Source organism: Pan paniscus, chromosome 6 (genome assembly GCF_029289425.2).
Source record: "Pan paniscus chromosome 6, NHGRI_mPanPan1-v2.0_pri, whole genome shotgun sequence".
NCBI lineage: Eukaryota > Metazoa > Chordata > Mammalia > Primates > Hominidae > Pan > Pan paniscus.
Genome location: NC_073255.2, coordinates 55,378,967 through 55,396,457, shown reverse-complemented (window position 1 = coordinate 55,396,457; position 17,491 = coordinate 55,378,967). Strand labels below are relative to the sequence as shown.

Sequence of the window (17,491 nt, the reverse complement as noted above, 5' to 3'; positions counted from 1 at the left end):
AGAATGTGTCCAATCTTATCCAGGTCACTGCAAATGCTGTTAATTCATTCCTTTTTATGGCTGAGTAGTATTCCATTGTATGTATATATACCACAGTTTCTTTATTTATTCGTTGATTGATGGGCATTTGGTTGGTTCCACGATTTTGCAATTGTGAATTGTGCTGCTATAAACATGCATGTGCAAGTATCTCTTTCTAATAATGACTTATTTTCCTCTGGGTAGATACCCAGTAGTGGGATTGCTGGATCAAATTGTAGTTCTACTTTTAGTTCTTTTAGGAATCTCCACACAGATTTCCATAGTGGCTATACTAGTTTACATTCCTACCAGCAGTGTAGAAGTGTTCTTGGATCACCACATCCATGCCAACATCTAATGTTTTTGATTTTTTGATTATGACTATTCTTGCAGGAGTAAGGTGGTATTGCATTGTGGTTTTGATTTGCATTTCTCTGATTATTAGTGATGTTGAGCATTTTTTTTATATGTTTGTTGGCCATTTGTATATCTTCTTTTGCAAATTGTCTATTCCTGTCCTTAGCCCAATTTTTGATGGGATTGTTTGTTTTCGTGTTACTGATTTGTTTGAGTTCATTGTAGATTCTAGATATTAGTCCTTTGTCAGATGTATAGATTGTGAAGATTTCCTCCCACTCTGTGGGTTGTCTGTTTACCCTGCTGACTGTTCCTTTTGCCATGCAAATGCTCTTTAGTTTAATTAGGTCCCAGCCATTTATCTTTGTTTTTATTGCATTTGCTTTTGGGTTCTTGGTCATGAAATCCTTGCCTAAGCCAATGTCTACAAGGGTTTTTCCAATGTTATCTTCTAGAATTTTTATAGTTTCAGGTCTTAGGTTTAAGTCCTTAATCCATCTTGAGTTGATTTTTGTATAAGGTGAGAGATGAGGATCCGGTTTCATTCTCCTACATGTGACTAGTCAATTATCCCAGCAACATTAGTTGAAAAGGGTGTCCTTTCCCCCACTTTATGTTTTTGTTTGCTTTGTTGAAGATCAGTTGGTTGTAAGTATTTGGATTTATTTCTGGGTTCTCTAGTCTGTTCCATTGGTCTATATGCCTATTTTTATACCAGTACCATGCTGTTCTGGTGACTATGGCCTTATAGTATAGTTTTAAATCAGGTAGTGTGATGCCTCCAGATTTGTTCTTTTTGCTTAGTCTTGCTTTGACTATGCTGGCTCTTTTTTGGTTTCATATGAATTTTAGAATTGTTTTTTTCTATTTCTGTGAAGAATGATGGTGGTATTTTGATGGGGATTGCATTGCATTTGTAGATTGCTTTTGGCAGTGTGGTCATTTTCACAATATTGATTCTACCCATTAATGAGCATGGAATGTGTTTCCATTTGTTTGTGTCATCTATGATTTCTTTTTTTTTTTGAGACGGAGTCTTGCTCTGTCACCCAGGGTGGAGTGCGGTGGTATGATCTCGGCTCACTGCAACCTCCACATTTCCAGGTTCATGCCATTCTCCTGCCTCAGCCTCCTGAGTAGCTGGGACTACAGGCACCTGCCACCACGCCTGGCTATTTTTTTTGTATTTTTTAGTAGAGATGGGGTTTCACCATGTTAGCCAGGATGTTCTTGATCTCCTGAACTTGTGATCCGCCCATCTCAGCCTCCCAAAGTGCTGGGATTACAAGCGTGAGCCACCAGGCCCAGCCCCGTCTATGATTTCTTTCAGCAATGTTTTGTAGTTCTCCTGGTAGAGGTCTTCAACTCCTTGGTTAGGTATATTCCTAAGGTTTTTTTTTTTTTTTTTTTAGCTATTATAAAAGGGTTCTTGATTTGATTCTCAGTTTGGTTGCTGTTGGTGTATAGAAGAGCTACCGACTTGTGTACATTAATCTTGTATCCAGAAACTTTGCTGAATTCTTTTATCAGTTTTAGGAGCTTTCTGGAGGAGTCTTTAGGATTTTCAAGGCAAGCAATCATATTGGCAGCAAACAGTGACAGTCTGACTCCTCTTTACTGATTTGGATGCCCTTTATTTCTTTCTCTTGTCTGATTGCTCTGGCTAGGATTTCCAGTACTATGTTGTAAAGAAGTGGTGAGAGTAGGTAACCTTGTCATGTTCCAGTTCTCAGAGGGAATGCTTTCAACTTTTCCCCATTCAGTATTATATTGGCTGTGGGTTTGCTGTAGATGGCTTTTATTATATTAAGGTATGTCCCTTTATGCCAATTTTGCTGAAAGTTTTAATCATAAAAGAATACTGGGTTTTGTCAGATGCTTTTTCTGCATCTGCATCTATTGAGATGATCATGTGATTTTTGTTTTTAATTCTCTTTCTGTGGTGTATCACATTTATTTACTTGTGTACGTTAAACCATCCCTGCATCCCTGGTATGAAACCCACTTGATCATGGTGGATTATCTTTATGATATGTTTTTGGATTTGGTTAGCTATTATTTTGTTAAGGATTTTAGCATTTATGTTCATCAAGGATATCTGTCTGTAGTTTTCTTTTTTGGTTATGTCCTTTCCTGGTTTTGGTGTTAGGGTGATGCTGGCTTCATAGAATGAATTAGGGAGGGTTCTTTCTTTATCTTCTGTAATAGTGTCAAAAGGATTGGTACCAATTCTTTGAATGTCTGGTAGAATTCTGCTGTGAATCTGTCTCATCTTGGACTTTTTTTGTTGGTAATTTTTAAATTACCACTTCAGTCTCACTGCTTGTTATTGGTCTGTTGAGGGTATCTAATTCTTCCTGATTTAAGCTAGGAGGGTTGTATTTTTCCAGGAATTTCTCCATGTCTTAAGGGTTTTCTAGTTTATGTGCATAAATGTGCTCATAGTAGCCTTGAATGATCTTTTGTATTTCAGTGGTGTCACTTGTAATATCTCCTGTTTCGTTTCTTAGTGAGGTTATTTGAATTCTCTGTCTTCTTTTCTTGGTTAGTCTTGCTAATGGTCTATCAATTTTATTTAACTTTTCAAAGAAATCAGCTTTTTGTTTCATTTATCTTTTGTATTTTTTTTTGTTTCAATTTCATTTAGCTCTGCTCTGATCTCAGTTATTTCCTTTCTTCTGCTGAGTTTGGGTTTCATTTTTTTCTTGTTTCTCTAGTTCCTTGAGGTGTGTCCTTAGAATATCAGTTTGTGCTCTTTCAGTCTTTTTGATGAGGTGTTTAGGGCTATAAATTTTCCTCTTAGCATCCCCTTTGCTGTATCCCAGAGGTTTTTGTAGGTTGTGTCATTACTGTTGTTCTGTTTGAAGAATTTTTAAATTTCCATCTTGATTTCGTTTTTGAGCCAGTGCTTATTCAGGTGAAGTTTATTTAATTTCCATGTATTTGCATGGTTTTGAAAGTTCCTCTTGGAGATAATTTCCAGTTTTATTCCACTGTGGTCTGAGAGAGTGCCTGATATAATTTCAATTTTCTTAAATTTATTGATGTTTGTTTTATGGCCTAGTATATGGTCTATCTTGGAGAAAGTTCCATGTGCTGTTGAACAGAATATGTATTCTGTGGTTGTTGGATGAAATATTCTGTATATACCTGTTAAGTCCATTTGTTCCAGGATATAATTTAAATCCATTGTTTCTTTGTTGACTTTCTGTCTTGATGACCTGTCTAGTGCTGTCAGTGGAGTATTAAAGTCTCCCACTATTATTGTGTTGCTGTCTATCTCATTTCTTAGGTCTAGTAGTAATTGTTTGATAAATTTGGGAACTCCAGTAATAGGCACATATATATGTAGGATTACAATATTTTCCTGTTGGACAATGCCTTTTACCATTATATAACGTCCCTCTTTGTCTCTTACAACTGCTGTTGCTTTAAAGTTTGTTTTGTCTGATATAAGAATAGCTACCCCTGCTTATTTTTGGTGTCCATTTGCATGAAATGCCTTTTTCCACCCCTTAAGTTTATGTGAGTCCTTATGCGTTAGATGAATCTCCTGAAGGCAGCAGATAGTTGGTTGGTGAGTTATTATCCATTCTGTGGATCTGTATCTTTTAGGTGGAGCATTTAGGCCATTTACATTCAATTTTGGTATTGAAATATGAGGTACCCTTGCATTCATCATGCTCTTTGTTGCCTGCGTACTTTTTTTGTTTGTTTGTTTTTTGTTTTTGCTTTTTAACTTGTATTTTTGCTTTATAGGTCCTGTGTGATTTATGCTTTAAAGAGGTTCTATTTTGATGTGTTTCCAGGATTTGTTTTAAGATTTAGAGCTCCTTTTAGCAGTTCTTGTAGTGGTGGCTTGGTAATGGTGAATTCTCTCAGCATTTGTTTTTCTGAAAAGGACTGTATCTTTCCTTCATATATGATGCTTAGTTTAGCTGGATACAAAATTCTTGGTTGACAATTGTTTTGTTTGAGGAGGCTGAAGATAGGGTCCCAATCCCTTCTGGCTTGTAGGGTTTCTGCTGAGAAATCTGCTGTTAATCTGATAGGTTTTCTTTGTAGGTAACCTGGTGCTTCTGTCTCACAGCTTTTAAGATTCTTTCTTTCATCTTAACTTTGGATAATCTGATGTGCCTAGGTGAAGATCTTTTTGCCATGAATTTCCTAGGTGTTGTTTGTGCTTCTTGTATTTGGATGTCTAGGTCTCTAGCAAGGTTGGGGAAGTTTTCCTCAATTACTCCCCCCAAATATGTTTTCCAAGCTTTTAGAATTCTCTTCTTCCTCAGGAACACTGATTATTCTTAGGTTTAATATAATCCCAGACTTCTTGGAGGCTTTGTTCATATTTTCTTATTCTTTTTTCTTTATCTTTGTTGGATTGGGTTAATTCAAAGACCTTGTCTTTGAGCTCTGAATTTCTTTCTTCTACTTGTTCAATTCTATTGCTGAGACTTTCCAGAGCATTTCACATTTCTAAAAGTGTGTCCAAAGTTTCAAGCTCTGAATTTCTTTCTTCTACTTGTTCAATTCTATTGCTGAGACTTTCCAGAGCATTCCACATTTCTAAAAGTGTGTCCAAAGTTTCCTGAAGTTTTGATTGTTTTTTCTTTATGCATCTATTTCCTTGAATATTTCTCCTCTTACTTCTTATATTGTTTTGTGGATTTTCTTGCACTGGGCTCTGCCTTTCTCTGGTGCTTCCCCGATTAGCTTAATAACCAATCTTCTGAATTATTTTTCAGGTAAATCAGGGATTTTTTCTTGGTTTGGATCCATTGCTGGTGAACTAGTGTGATTTTTTTGGGGGGTGTTGAAAAGCCAGGTGTTGTCATATTACTGGGGTTGGTTTCCTGGTTCCTTCTCATTTGTGTAGGCTCTGTCAGAGGGAATATCTAGGGCTGAAGACTGTTGTTCAGATTCTTTTGTCCCACAGGGTGTTCCCTTGATGTAGTACTCTCCCCTTTTTCCTATGGATGTGGCTTCCTGTGAGCTGAACTGCAGTGATTGTTGTCTCTTTTCTGGGTCTGGCCACCCAGGCAGTCTACCCAGCTCTGGGCTTGTACTAGGGGTTGTCTGCACAGAGTCCTTCAGTGTGAACTATTTATGGGTCTCTCAGCCATGGATACCAGCACCTGTTCTGGTGGAGGTGAGTTGGGGAGGGGGTACAATGGACTCTGTGAGGGTTCTTAGCTTTGGTGGTTTAATACTCTGATTTTGTGCTGGTTGGCCTTCTGCAGGAGGTAGTGCTTTCCAGAGAGCATCAGCTGTAGTAGTATGGAGAGGGCCCAGTGGTGAGCAGGGCCCTACAACTCCCAAGATTATATGCCCTTTGTCTTTCGCTACTAGGGTGGGTAGGGACCAACCACCAGGCGGGAGTGGGGCTAGGCATGTCTGGGCTCAGGCTTTCCTTGGGTGGGTCTTGCTGCAGCTGCTGTGGGGGATGGGGGTGAGAGTCCTAGGTCACTGGAGTTGTGTACCTAGGAGGATTATGGCTGCCTGTGCTGAGTCATGCAGGTTGTCAGAGAAGTGGGGAAAGCCAGCAGTCACAGACCTCACCCAGCTCCCACACAAACCAAAGGGCCTGTCTCCCTCCCACCGTGCCCCTGCCAACAGCCCCAAGTCTGTTTCTGGGCATGGGCGAGAGGGGCTTAAAAACTTGCCCCAGGCTACCTACTTCCCAGCTATGAAAGAAAAGGGCTTGGTTTTTCCCCTCCCTCTGGAGCCTGCACACCAGATTTGCACCGTCCCCGAGTTCTGGCCAGGAGGCTTCTCATCCGTTCAAACTGTTACAATGTTCAGCTGGAGATTTCCTTCTCCCTGTGAAGTTTTACCCACTGCTCCTCTGGCTGCCTTCCCAATGGATCCCTGTGGTGCCAGCAGGAATGACCTACTTGGGAACCCAGTGAGTTCCCAGGGCCTTTCTGCTGCTTCCTCTACCCCTATATTTTGCTCGACTCTCTAAATTGACTCAGATCCAGGTAAAGTCGGAAACTTCTCCCGCAACAGACCTTCACTTTCTCTAGTGGGGGGTGTGTGTTCAGGAGAGGAGGGTCTCCCTTTCCCACTTCTGCAGCTGGGGCACTCACAGTACTTAGGGTGTCTCCTGAGACCTGCAGGAGCATTTCACTTCCTTCACAGAGTCTGTGGGTCCTCTCGGGATTGCTGGTTTGTTCTTGCAGTCAACCTGGAGCTAAAATTCACAAATGTGAGCCTCCACACGCTGCTCTGTCCAGTGCTGCAATCTCAATCTAGTCCTGCCTCCCATATGCCATGATGATTGGCCTTAGGTATAAATGTAAGGTTCTTTCAGTTATTTTCTGAGCCTGTGTCTTTTCTGGGTATGTGTGATGACTTTCTAATTTCCCCTACATAGGCGTTAGTCTTTGAATATCCAAGTCTTCACACTGTCTGTATCCTTAAAAAGGGAAAAGAGGAAAATAAGGGGGGAAAAAGTCACTGGCCCTTTTTATCCCCCAGAAGTCACTTCAGTTGGATAAAGTGGGTCTTGCAGCAATGGGCAGGGTGTACAACAATGGCCACCACCTCTTTGCACCTGTGACTGGGATCAGTAATCAACAATCAACAATCAAAGTACAGACTCCCAATATTTGGAGGACAGTTTCCTTTTTCTCACTTTGGCTCTTGCAAGCTCTGTGCAAGCTGCTCCAGGGACACATGCTCAGCTATGTGCCATGGGCCTGGGGGTGGTGGATGGGTAGGTACTACTGTACTAGAGCTAAAATTGACCAAAATTAACTGTATTTTACTGTCCAACCCTTATATTGAAGTTGCAAGCCTTCAATAGACCCCAGAGTTTCAAAATAATTGCATCAAACAGATTCTGCCAGTAGGTAAAAGTTTTGTTTAGCTGGGAGACAGATTTCCTGGTGCTTCCTACTCCTTCATCTCCTCTTTACCCTATATCTGTAATGTTCTTTTTTATCCCTGACAATTTTCTTTTACAATTTTCTTGATCCACTTTGTCTAAAATTAATATAGTTATTCCAGCTTTATTTTTATTGGTGTTAGCATGGTATATTTTTCTACATCGCTATACCTTTAATCTGTATCTTGACATTTAAAGTGCATTTCTTATACACAAAATATAGTTGGGTCTTGTTTTCTTATCCATTCTGACGGTCTGTGTGCTTTATTTTATTTTTAATTATTTTAATTTTAATTTTTTATTTCAATAGGCTTTTGTGGAATAGGAGGTGTTTGGTTATGTGGATAGGTTTTTTAGTGGTGATTTATGAGATTTTGGTGCACCCATTACCCTTTTCAATTAGTGCATTTAGACCATTGATATTTAAAATAATTATTGATGTAGTTGGATAAATATCTACAATATTTATTACCTTTTCCTATTTGCTGCTCTTATTCTTTGTTTCATTTTTGGTCTTCTATTCTTTGCCTTCTCTTGTTTTAACTGAGCATTTTATAGAATTCCATCTTTTCTTCTCTCTTAGTATGTGAATCAATTTTTTTTCTTTTTCTTTTTTTTCTTTTTGAGGTGGAGTCTCACTCTGTCGCCCAGGCTGGAGTGCAGTGGCGCAATCTTGGCTCACTGCAACCTCTGCCTCCCAGGTTCAAGCAATCCTCCTGCCCCAGCCTCCCAAGTAGCTGGGACTACAGGCGTGTGCCACCATGCCTGGCTAATTTTTTTGTATTTTTAGTAGAGACACGGTTTCACTGTGTTAGCCAGGATGGCCTCAATCTCCTGACCTTGTGATCTGCCTGCCTCAGCCTCCCAAAGTGTTGGCCAGGCTAGTTTCGAAATCCTGACCTCAAGTGATCCATCTGCCTTGGCCTCCCAAAGTGTTGGGGTTACAAGCATGAGCCACCATGCCTAGTCAGATTTTCTTTCTTTACATCAAATATTACAAGCATTTTTTTCAGGTCATTATATATTATATAAAAGTATAATTTTGTTAAAAAAGTTGCATAGTACTCTATTATATCTCTATCTTTCCCAGCTATCTCTCTGATATATACATATATGTACACACATACATATAACATAAATAAATATAAATGTAATTTATTTAATAGGAATTCACATATATATACATATATGTATGTATTTGTATTTTATGTATTCATAAAATTCATATTTTATGAACTCCTATTAAATAAATTATATATTATTTTGTGTGTGTGTATATATATATGTGTGTGTGTGTATATATATATATATATATATATATATATATCCTAATATCCTAGCAATAAGCTAGTGTTAAACCTTTGAGTTTTTTTTTTTTTTTTTTTTTTGAGACAGAGTCTCGCTCTTTTGCCCAGGCTGGAGTGCAGTGGCGCTATCTCGGCTCACTGCACACTCCACCTGCCAGGTTCACGCCATCCTCCTGCCTCAGCCTCCCGAGTAGCTGGGACTACAGGCGCCCACCACCGCGCCCGGCTAATTTTTTGTATTTTTAGTAGAGATGGGGTTTCACCATGTTAGCCAGGATGGTCTCGATCTCCTGACCTCGTGATCCGCCCGCCTTGGCCTCCCAAAGTGCTGGGATTACAGGCGTGAGCCACCGCGCCCTGCCATCTTACTTACTTTTTTTTTTTTTTTTTTTTTTGAGATGGAGTCTCACTTTGTCACCCAGGCTGGAGTGCAGTGGTGTGATCTCAGCTCACTGCAACCTCTGCTACTTAGGTTCAAGTGATTCTCCTGCCTCAGCCTCCCAAATAGCTAGGATTACAGATGTGCACCACCACACCTGGCTAATTTTTGTATTTTTGGTAGAGATGAGGTTTCACCATGTTGGTCAGGCTGGTCTTGAACTCCTGACCTCAAGTGATCTGCCAGCCTTGGCCTCCCAAAGTGCTGGGATTATAGGCATGAGCCACAGCACCCGGCCTACTTACATTCTTTCTTGTAGTAATTGGTGCACTTAAAAATTTTATTCATTTACTTATTTACTTATCTATAATAACTTATGTAAACAAAGTAAATAAGTAAGATACAATAAGTGGCCGGGTGCGGTGGCTCACACCTGTAATCTCAGCACTTTGGGAGGCCAAGGTGGGCGGATCATGAGGTCAGGAGATCCAGACTATCCTGGCTAACACAGTGAAACCCCTTCTCTACTGAAAATACAAAAACAAAATTAGCCGGGCATGGTGGCAGGCACCTGTAGTCCCAGCTACTCGGGAGGCTGAGATGAGAGAATGGCCTGAACCCCGGGAGGCAGAGCTTGCAGTGAGCTGAGATGGCGCCACTTCACTCCAGCCTGGGCGACAGAGTGAGACTCCATCTCAAAAAAAAAAAAAAAGGATACGTAAGTATCTTATATAAGTAAGATAAGTAAATGAGAAAATTTACTTATCAGAATTTCTTGGGAATGATTTATAGCCCTGAAATTACTTAATGAAAGAGATGGGTTTTTTTTCCCCAAGACTTTGATACATACTGTCACATTCTACTTCAAAAACATTGTACCAATTTATACCAAAAGTTTCTTTATAAAGAGTTATTAAACATAAAAATAATGTTAAAATAGTGACTTCTACTGAAAGAAATGTAATGGTGAAACTGCTGGAGGTGCCAAGTAATACAGGCACTAAGAAATGACTGATTCATTCATTCATTCATTCATTTGCTAAGAGGGAGTAATTTACAATTTTCTTAGGAGTTTATTTACTAGAGTGTCCGTGGATGAAATTCAGATTCCACTGGGCAAATGAGGAAATGAAAAATGTGGGAATGGATTCCTTTATAAAGAAGTCTGCCTGTGAAGGAAAGAAGAGTAAATAGTGCCATTGCTGGAGCAAGTTGGGCCGAGGGAGATGTGCTGAGAGAGAGATTTATCTGTGCATGTGAAGGAGCTGGTGGAGGAGGCAGAAGCACGAAAGAGAAGACTACACATTTCATTAAGAGAAACAAAATCAAATTTTATTTTCTTTGAGGAAGATGGAAGGACCAAATTAATATGCCTCTGTTGGAATTTTGCCCTAAAGACCAAAATTCCAGAACATTCTGCTGACAGAAGCCACAGATGTGGGCCAATTGTAGGTATCGGATCAGAGAGGAGAATCACTTTTTTGCTGTAGACTGCCCCATGCACCGACACCGTACCAGCCCTGGAGGTGTGTGGTGAGCCATGGTCCCTTTCCTCATAGCATGGTTCTTGGTGGGGAAGACAGGTATGTTCCCATCTCCACACCATTTGATGAGAACGATGCATGTACACATGGGTAGAGGGCGCAAATAAACTTCCTAGAGGGGATTTGGAAAGCCTGTTGCTGAGAGAGAACACAGGAGCTGTGTCAGGGGATATCCAGGCAGGTACTTCTGGGCATGGTGCCTTTCTTGTTGGAGGGAAGAGGGCTGCAGCGTACAGAGATTAGAAAAGCACAGGACATTCCAGGAAATGCACCTTGTTTGTTGTCTTTAACTGGCAGCCAAAGGATTGTAAAGCTGGAGAGAGTCCGGGCCCTCATAGGAGAGGGGTTGGAGCCTGAGCCTTGTCTCACTGCCCTTGTGGTTATAACTGGGCATGTGCATAATGACTATATGCGTCCTTCTGGGATGTAGCCACATGGTCTTCATTATATTCTCAAAGGGGCTGTAGATCCCTTAAAATTGAAGACTTGCTGCTGAGGGCAAGGGGCACATTTGGCAGGGTTTGAACCAGAAAAGCTGAATCATTGCCCTTCCATGAACAGGCTTGGGGCTTGTAATAAAGTTTCCCCTTGTTTCTCAGGACAGCTTGCTTCCCTAATGAGCCAGCTTGATAAGGTCGGGCCACAGAGGGCGATGCCTGCGAGGCACTTACTTGAGCACAGCGGGCTAGTCGAAGGGGCAAGGATGCTGAAGAGAAGGTCGTGCTGGGCTCTGCCACTGCAGGAACACTGCGGGCACTTTGAGATGGAGGCCTGCACTGTCCCCTACCCCTCCTTCCCCCTGCACAAATGTGATTATGCCTCTGCAGAGCGCCTGGAATCAGGTTAGCGTCATTGAGCAATGCTGAGCCTGAGTAATCAGAGCCTGGAGCGGAGCAGGTGCTGGCTTTAAAGTGGCTTCTGAGAATTAGGACAGGCTGACTTGTAGCTCAGCCCCACGTAGACAAGCCACTTAGAACACTGTCCTTGCAGCCCCCAGGCCTCCTCCTTACCACAGCAAAGTGCTTGGGTTTGTTGGAGGGGGCCTCTGGCATGGCCCAGGTGCTGAGCTCGTTAACTGATGTTCAGGGGCTGGTGTCCCAGGGGTCCTGTTTGCCCAGCGTGTGGCAGGACAACAAGAGCTAACCAAGCCTGGGGTCACATTTGGTCTGCTCCTGCCTATCTGGGTGTCCTGGGACAATTACCCACCTCTTGGAGCCTCACATAAGTCAACTGTAAAGTGGGAATCACGAGCATATCTAACTCATAAGGTGGTGGCAATTAAATATCATATAGGAAAGGCTGTCAGCATTAGGCCTGCTGCAGAGTTAGCCGCAAAGAACATCGCCCCTATTCTCAACCTAGGCCACTGCCAGGACAAGGCCGGGTTTTATTGTTTCTGCAAAGATGTTTCATACTCAGAACAAAAAAAATCAGTAATTACATAAGAATCTAAGAATAAAGGTTTATGTTAACCAAAATCTTAAGAGAAATGCAGTATTACTGTTTGGTGAACATCACTCTAGATGCTCTTCTATGCACACATTAATAGAGAGAAAATAATTTTAATAAGGGCACATTTAATATATTAATTTTAATAATTGAAGTTATTGGCTGGGCATGGTGGCTCTCGCCAGTAATCCCAACACTTTGGGAGACCGAAGTGGGTGAATCACCTGAGGTCAGAAGTTAGAGACCAGCCTAGCCAACATGGTGAAACCCCGTCTCTACTAAAAACAAAAAATTAGCTGGATGTGGTGCCTGTAATCCCAGCTACTCGGGAGACTGAGGCAGGAGAATCACTTGAACCCAGGAGGTGGAGGTTGCAGTGAGCTGAGATCGCACCACTGTACTCCCGCCTCGACAAAAAGAGTGAAACTCCATCTCAAAAAAAAAAAAAAAGTTATTGCATTTAGTTTAGTGTTTAACTGAAGAAAGTCAGATGAAACAGAAGGAATTGCTAAACTAGAGATATGTCATTTCTAAGATATGACTCTGGGAGTTGAGAAAATAAGTTTCAAGCAATATTAATATTGTTAAGTCATTCTTTGCTTTTTCGCTATTCTCTTAAGGACAAAGATAAGGCATTCTAAGACTCTCATGCTCTACAAACTGAGTAGCCAGGTGTCTTAGACAAAGTGCTTTAACATTCAATTATATGTCAAGATGAAATTGCAAATAGCAGAGAAAAACAACACACTGACTTCAATTCCCACTAAATGACTTATCTTGCCAAAATGAAACAAATGCGGAGAATTCTTGATGCTTGACATGAGGAGGGGACATCCAGAGGTTAAGAAAGGATGCTGACAGCACCAGGAGAAACATGGAGGTATGCAAGATGTTAGCCCGTTGGCACCTGATAGACCGGGCAGGTCTGTAAGTGCAATACGTTGCTTCGTAGGTAAGAAAAATAAAGCCCAGCCAGGTGCCAATGTGACATGGAGTTGGGCCTCCAGCCCAGGTCTCTGTGCCCCACATACATGGTTTAACTATCTGTATTCACTGTGCCTTTTTACCATCTGTGCTTCTGATGCTGTGACACCTTTGGGTCTTGCTGACCCTGGAGGGACTGCCCTTCTCAGGGAGAGGGGGTTCCTAGAGCTCTTAAAGGACTCACTTGCAAGTTCACCTTTCTTTTCTTTTCTTTTTTATTATAAGTTCTAGGGTACATGTGCACAATGTGCAGGTTTGTACATATGTATACATGTGCCAGATTGGTGTGCTGCACCCATTAACTCGTCATTTACATTAGAGGTATCTCCTAATGCTATCCCTCCCCACTCCTGCCACCCCACGACAGGCCCCGGTGTGTTGAACTCAAACAAATTTGTAAGAAAAAAGTAAATTCACCTTTGAAATGCAAAATCATCAGTACAGAGCTCCTACCCCAGTATCTCCTCTGTGGGGCTCTCACACTCTGGGCTACTATCCTCCTGCCCTGACCACTCAAGGGCTAGGTACCAGACATCTAGGGACAGCCACTGCTCCAAATGTGACCTGGAGCAGACCAAATGGGACCCCAGAGCCCACTGAAATTATTCAAACCAGCCGATCCTAATCCTGCTCACCCTTGCCCTGCCTGGTTCTTCCTGTGGAAACCACAACAGAGGCCCTTGCCGCTGTTTTCCCCCACCCCTCTGCTGCCCAACTGATCCTGGTGCTTCCCCATGTCCCCCTCCCCTTGGGGACTGTGAGGAACAAGCTGTTTTTAATGGCAGTCATCTCCTGACTTGTTGGGCTCACCATCCTGAACAAGAAGAAAGCCTACATTTAAACAGACTGCCCCTCCTGCGCCTAAGGGTAGCCCCTTGGGGGACTGACTCCCTTGGGCATAGCTCAGTGACACAGAGAGCCCTTCCAGAGTCCAGCCAGGACCTGATTTGGGCCCATGCCCCGGGGTTTGGCATGGAAAACTCTGGTCCCTGAGCAGGCATCGCTCTGTCTGAGAAGTACCTTGTCCAGCCCAGCCACCTGTGAGAGGAGCAGGGCAAAGCTGGTGAGATGAACCTTCCGCAGGCTGACTCTGTGCTACCTGGGCATGAACACTTTGTCTCTCTCTAAAAGGAAAAGTTGGTTTCCAGGTGAAATGCGAGGCAGTCATAGGTGAAATGGAGCCAGAAAGGTCTCGAACTGGGGTTCTCACATACGAGTTTCTGACCTCTCTATCTTTATCCTCAGGACACATGGCATTGCTAAGACTTTACAGGGGGCTCAATAAAGGTCACACAAATTTAATTCTATTCCACACTCTTGTCGCATCTGCAAAGAAATTTCATTATCTAGACTGCATGACATCCATAAATCAATTAGGCCCTTTGGTTTTGTAAACATAATGTGCGTTTTGATCCTTTGGAGAGAGCTGTTTCAATTCAGCAATAGGTTTCAGCATCTATGCAATGTCCAGCAAAGTGCAAATGCTCAGCCCAACACAAAACAATGAGACAGGGTCCCTGGTTTTGGGAGCATCATGGGTCTGGAGGGAGAGACAGACATGTGTGTGGGGACAACACAGTCAGGCTGTGCCAGTGCGATCGTGGCACCACAAGTTCCTCAGAGCTCGAGAGAGGCCACAGTGACTCCTAGCCCGTATTTTCTGGGTTGTGTGACTGACAGCACTCAATGCTTTCTCAGAACATCCCTTTTAAAATTATTTTCAATGTCAGCAGTGTTTTCTCATGACCTCCTGAGGGTTTAATTAATCTTTGGGAACAGTATCATTCAGAAAGAGAAAGGCAGCGGATTAAAGCTGGTAAATGACACTCTTGCTCAAAATCCTAGTGTGACTCTTAACTGATGCCAAAGTCTGTTCTGAAAGAAGCATTCCATGAGTGCCTTGGGCAGTCTGGGCCCTGCTGGAGGGAGACTCATCTCTACTGCGCTTGCTCTGCTCTGTGCATTGCACATGTGTGTATGCACACACACACGTGCACACACACAGACACACACACACCCCCCAAACTAGGAAAAAATCCCAGGCTTCTGCTCCATAGTAGTAACTATGTTCTTACATTCTCTATATATGTATATATATACACACATATATATATATAGAAAATAAAATATATACACTTGTGTATATTTTAATTATAACTTAATTATAAATTTAATTAGATTATAATTAAATTAAAATGTATATATGGAATATAAGAACATAGTTACACTAATGTTACATAGAACATTAATTAAAATTTAACAAAAATATACACACATACATATATATGTATATTTAATAAAGTAGAATATAGTATATGTATATTTAATAAAGTAGAATATAGGTATCATTGTCCAGGTGGTAGATTGCTTCATGTCTGCCCCAAGGCACCCTGGAAAATCTTTTGCAACTTCCCGGTTTCTAACCTCAGAGCTTAGTTTTCTGTCTGCAAATCTGTTTCTCTTAACCTGTTGTGATGCTTTCACCCAAAGATTCAATGTGCATCCATGGGCTTACGTTTCCATGTAGCAGACATTCATTGGGATCTCGGCTCATGGCCGCGGGTTGGACCATGGGGCAGCAGTTGCTTGTGTGGAGGTTACAGCGGTGACTGGCACCTGGGGAATAAAAGGTTGTCTGCTTTTTACCCTCTAGATGGTTGCCACCCTGGGGACCACAACATGCTGCTCCTTTGACAATCTCTTAGAAGTCGGTCCTATCTGTAAGTATCCAATTCCATTTTCTTTTTGGAAAATGTTCTCTGTATACGGGGAATTTAGCAAACCTTCCTCGTTGATCTCTCTTTCTTGTCGTTAACTTCATATTGTGATGGTTTGCCCAGCTCTTCTCGTATTTGCAATAACACAAACCTCATTAGCTTGAACTCCACAAACTCAGAATTTGGGCTAATTGGAAAAGAACTGAGCTTAGTTCTATCAACACACTATTTGTAAGAAAAAAAATCTGAGCAACATAAAAGTTATGTAAAATTGCAGGTTATGTTGGCCCTGTTGAGGAGAATAAACTCTTCAAAGTCTTAGAGTAACCACCTTCATATGTGGGTCGTGCATACACCTGATATGAGAATTGTCCACACTTGAATTTAATTCTTTGGTATATCCCTTTTTCACCGTTTTTTGGAATTACTGAATGCAGTTAAGAAAATTGCTGAAGGTAGTTTAGCAAATCAACACAATGAAACTGGATTTCGCCAAGGAATAATCTGTGCTTCAGATGTTTTCCTGGTCACTCTCGCCTCCTCCCTTCCTCATTCAGAGATCCTAGGTTTTCTCATTGAGATTAGGATGCTGTGTTTTCAAAAGGTGAATGTGAATGAGCAGCTCTGTTTCTAGAGTTTCACCTTTGACATGTAGCTCTGGGAACTCAGCAGGCCTTGAAGCTGCTTCTGTGGACAGAAGAACCCTCGTAGGGCAGGGACACTGGCTCAGGGGGCTCCCCCTTTCTCTGTCCCTCTGGGATGGGAATGTTCTGACCGCTCGGCTGTGAGTGGAGCTGCCCAAGTGGGGCCTTCAGATCACATACCTGTGGCCTGTGCCAGATCCCACAACAGCTACCAGGGAATTGGCTTCATCCTTAGTCTGCACAAGCCAAGCACAGTTCTCACCTCTCCTAACCCAAGAGTCACCCATAGTCCATACTCAGAGGAGTGGACTCTCCTCTCCTGGGCGTTGGCCTCCCTTCTTGGGGTCAGCAGCTGGGGAAGGCCGGTGCTCAAGGTGCAGGTGCCTTTGTGTGAGCTAGACATGAAATTGGTGACAAGGAAGCTAGGGTCCAGCCCAGGATCCACCCCTGAATCTTACATTCTGAGCTTCATTTATGCTGTCTGTAAAGTGAAGAGAAAAACCCCACTTGTGCTCATAAAATAACAATATTTCCCCACACGATTATTCAGAGGATAAATTAATGCAGGGAAAATGCACCATCCCAAAGGTAGAGTGCATTGCTGCACAGCAAGGAATGCAGTGCTGGGAACTACTGGGAGGTGGTTGGCATAGACTTACCCGCTCTCACAGGGTTTATGCTCCACCGTTTATGCTCTGTGGCACACAGCTGTAAGAACAACTGGCAGGAAGTGGTCATGCACAGCCCCGGGCTGGGGAGAAGGGATAGAACTGGCTGACTCAGGACTGCAGCCACAGCATTGGCCTCATCAGCTGCAAACCTTCATCAGCTCAGCCAAGCAACTTGGAGTCCTCTGACTCAGATGTCAGGCTAAGAACTGAATGTCCTGGCCAGTAGCTGGCTGATGTAATTCCCCAGGGCTATCGGATTTAAAGGGCCGAGGTCTTCTGCTGGATAGAGCCCACATGGCCTGCTGTCCCCTGGGCCGAGTGTGGGCTGCCCGCTGGACCATGGAGATGACAGCCAGCGTGTGTCACCTGCCAGTCACAGTCCCCTGGATGGATCCAGCTCAGGCCTTCCTGCTGTCTGGGGCCCCCTCTTCTTTGTAGAGGCAGGAGGCTGTGGACAGAGCTTGATTTATGATTTGTTTGGTTTGAAACACTGAGGTTGCTTTTGGGGTTGTGCAGAAGGAGCTGACAT

The 17,491-nt window shown here is 42.5% G+C and overlaps 1 protein-coding gene across 5 annotated transcripts in view; it reads left to right on the top strand.

Annotated features, from left to right (window-relative positions):
- DDC (dopa decarboxylase) overlaps positions 1-17,491 on the top strand; it is a 100,570-nt gene that overhangs the window by 41,517 nt on the left and 41,562 nt on the right. For all 5 annotated transcript variants that reach the window (XM_057302876.2, XM_003810535.4, XM_055115942.2 and 2 more), the window contains one exon: positions 15,584-15,650. In XM_057302876.2, the coding sequence (XP_057158859.1) occupies positions 15,584-15,650 (67 nt within the window). The remainder of the gene's footprint in view (positions 1-15,583; positions 15,651-17,491) is intronic.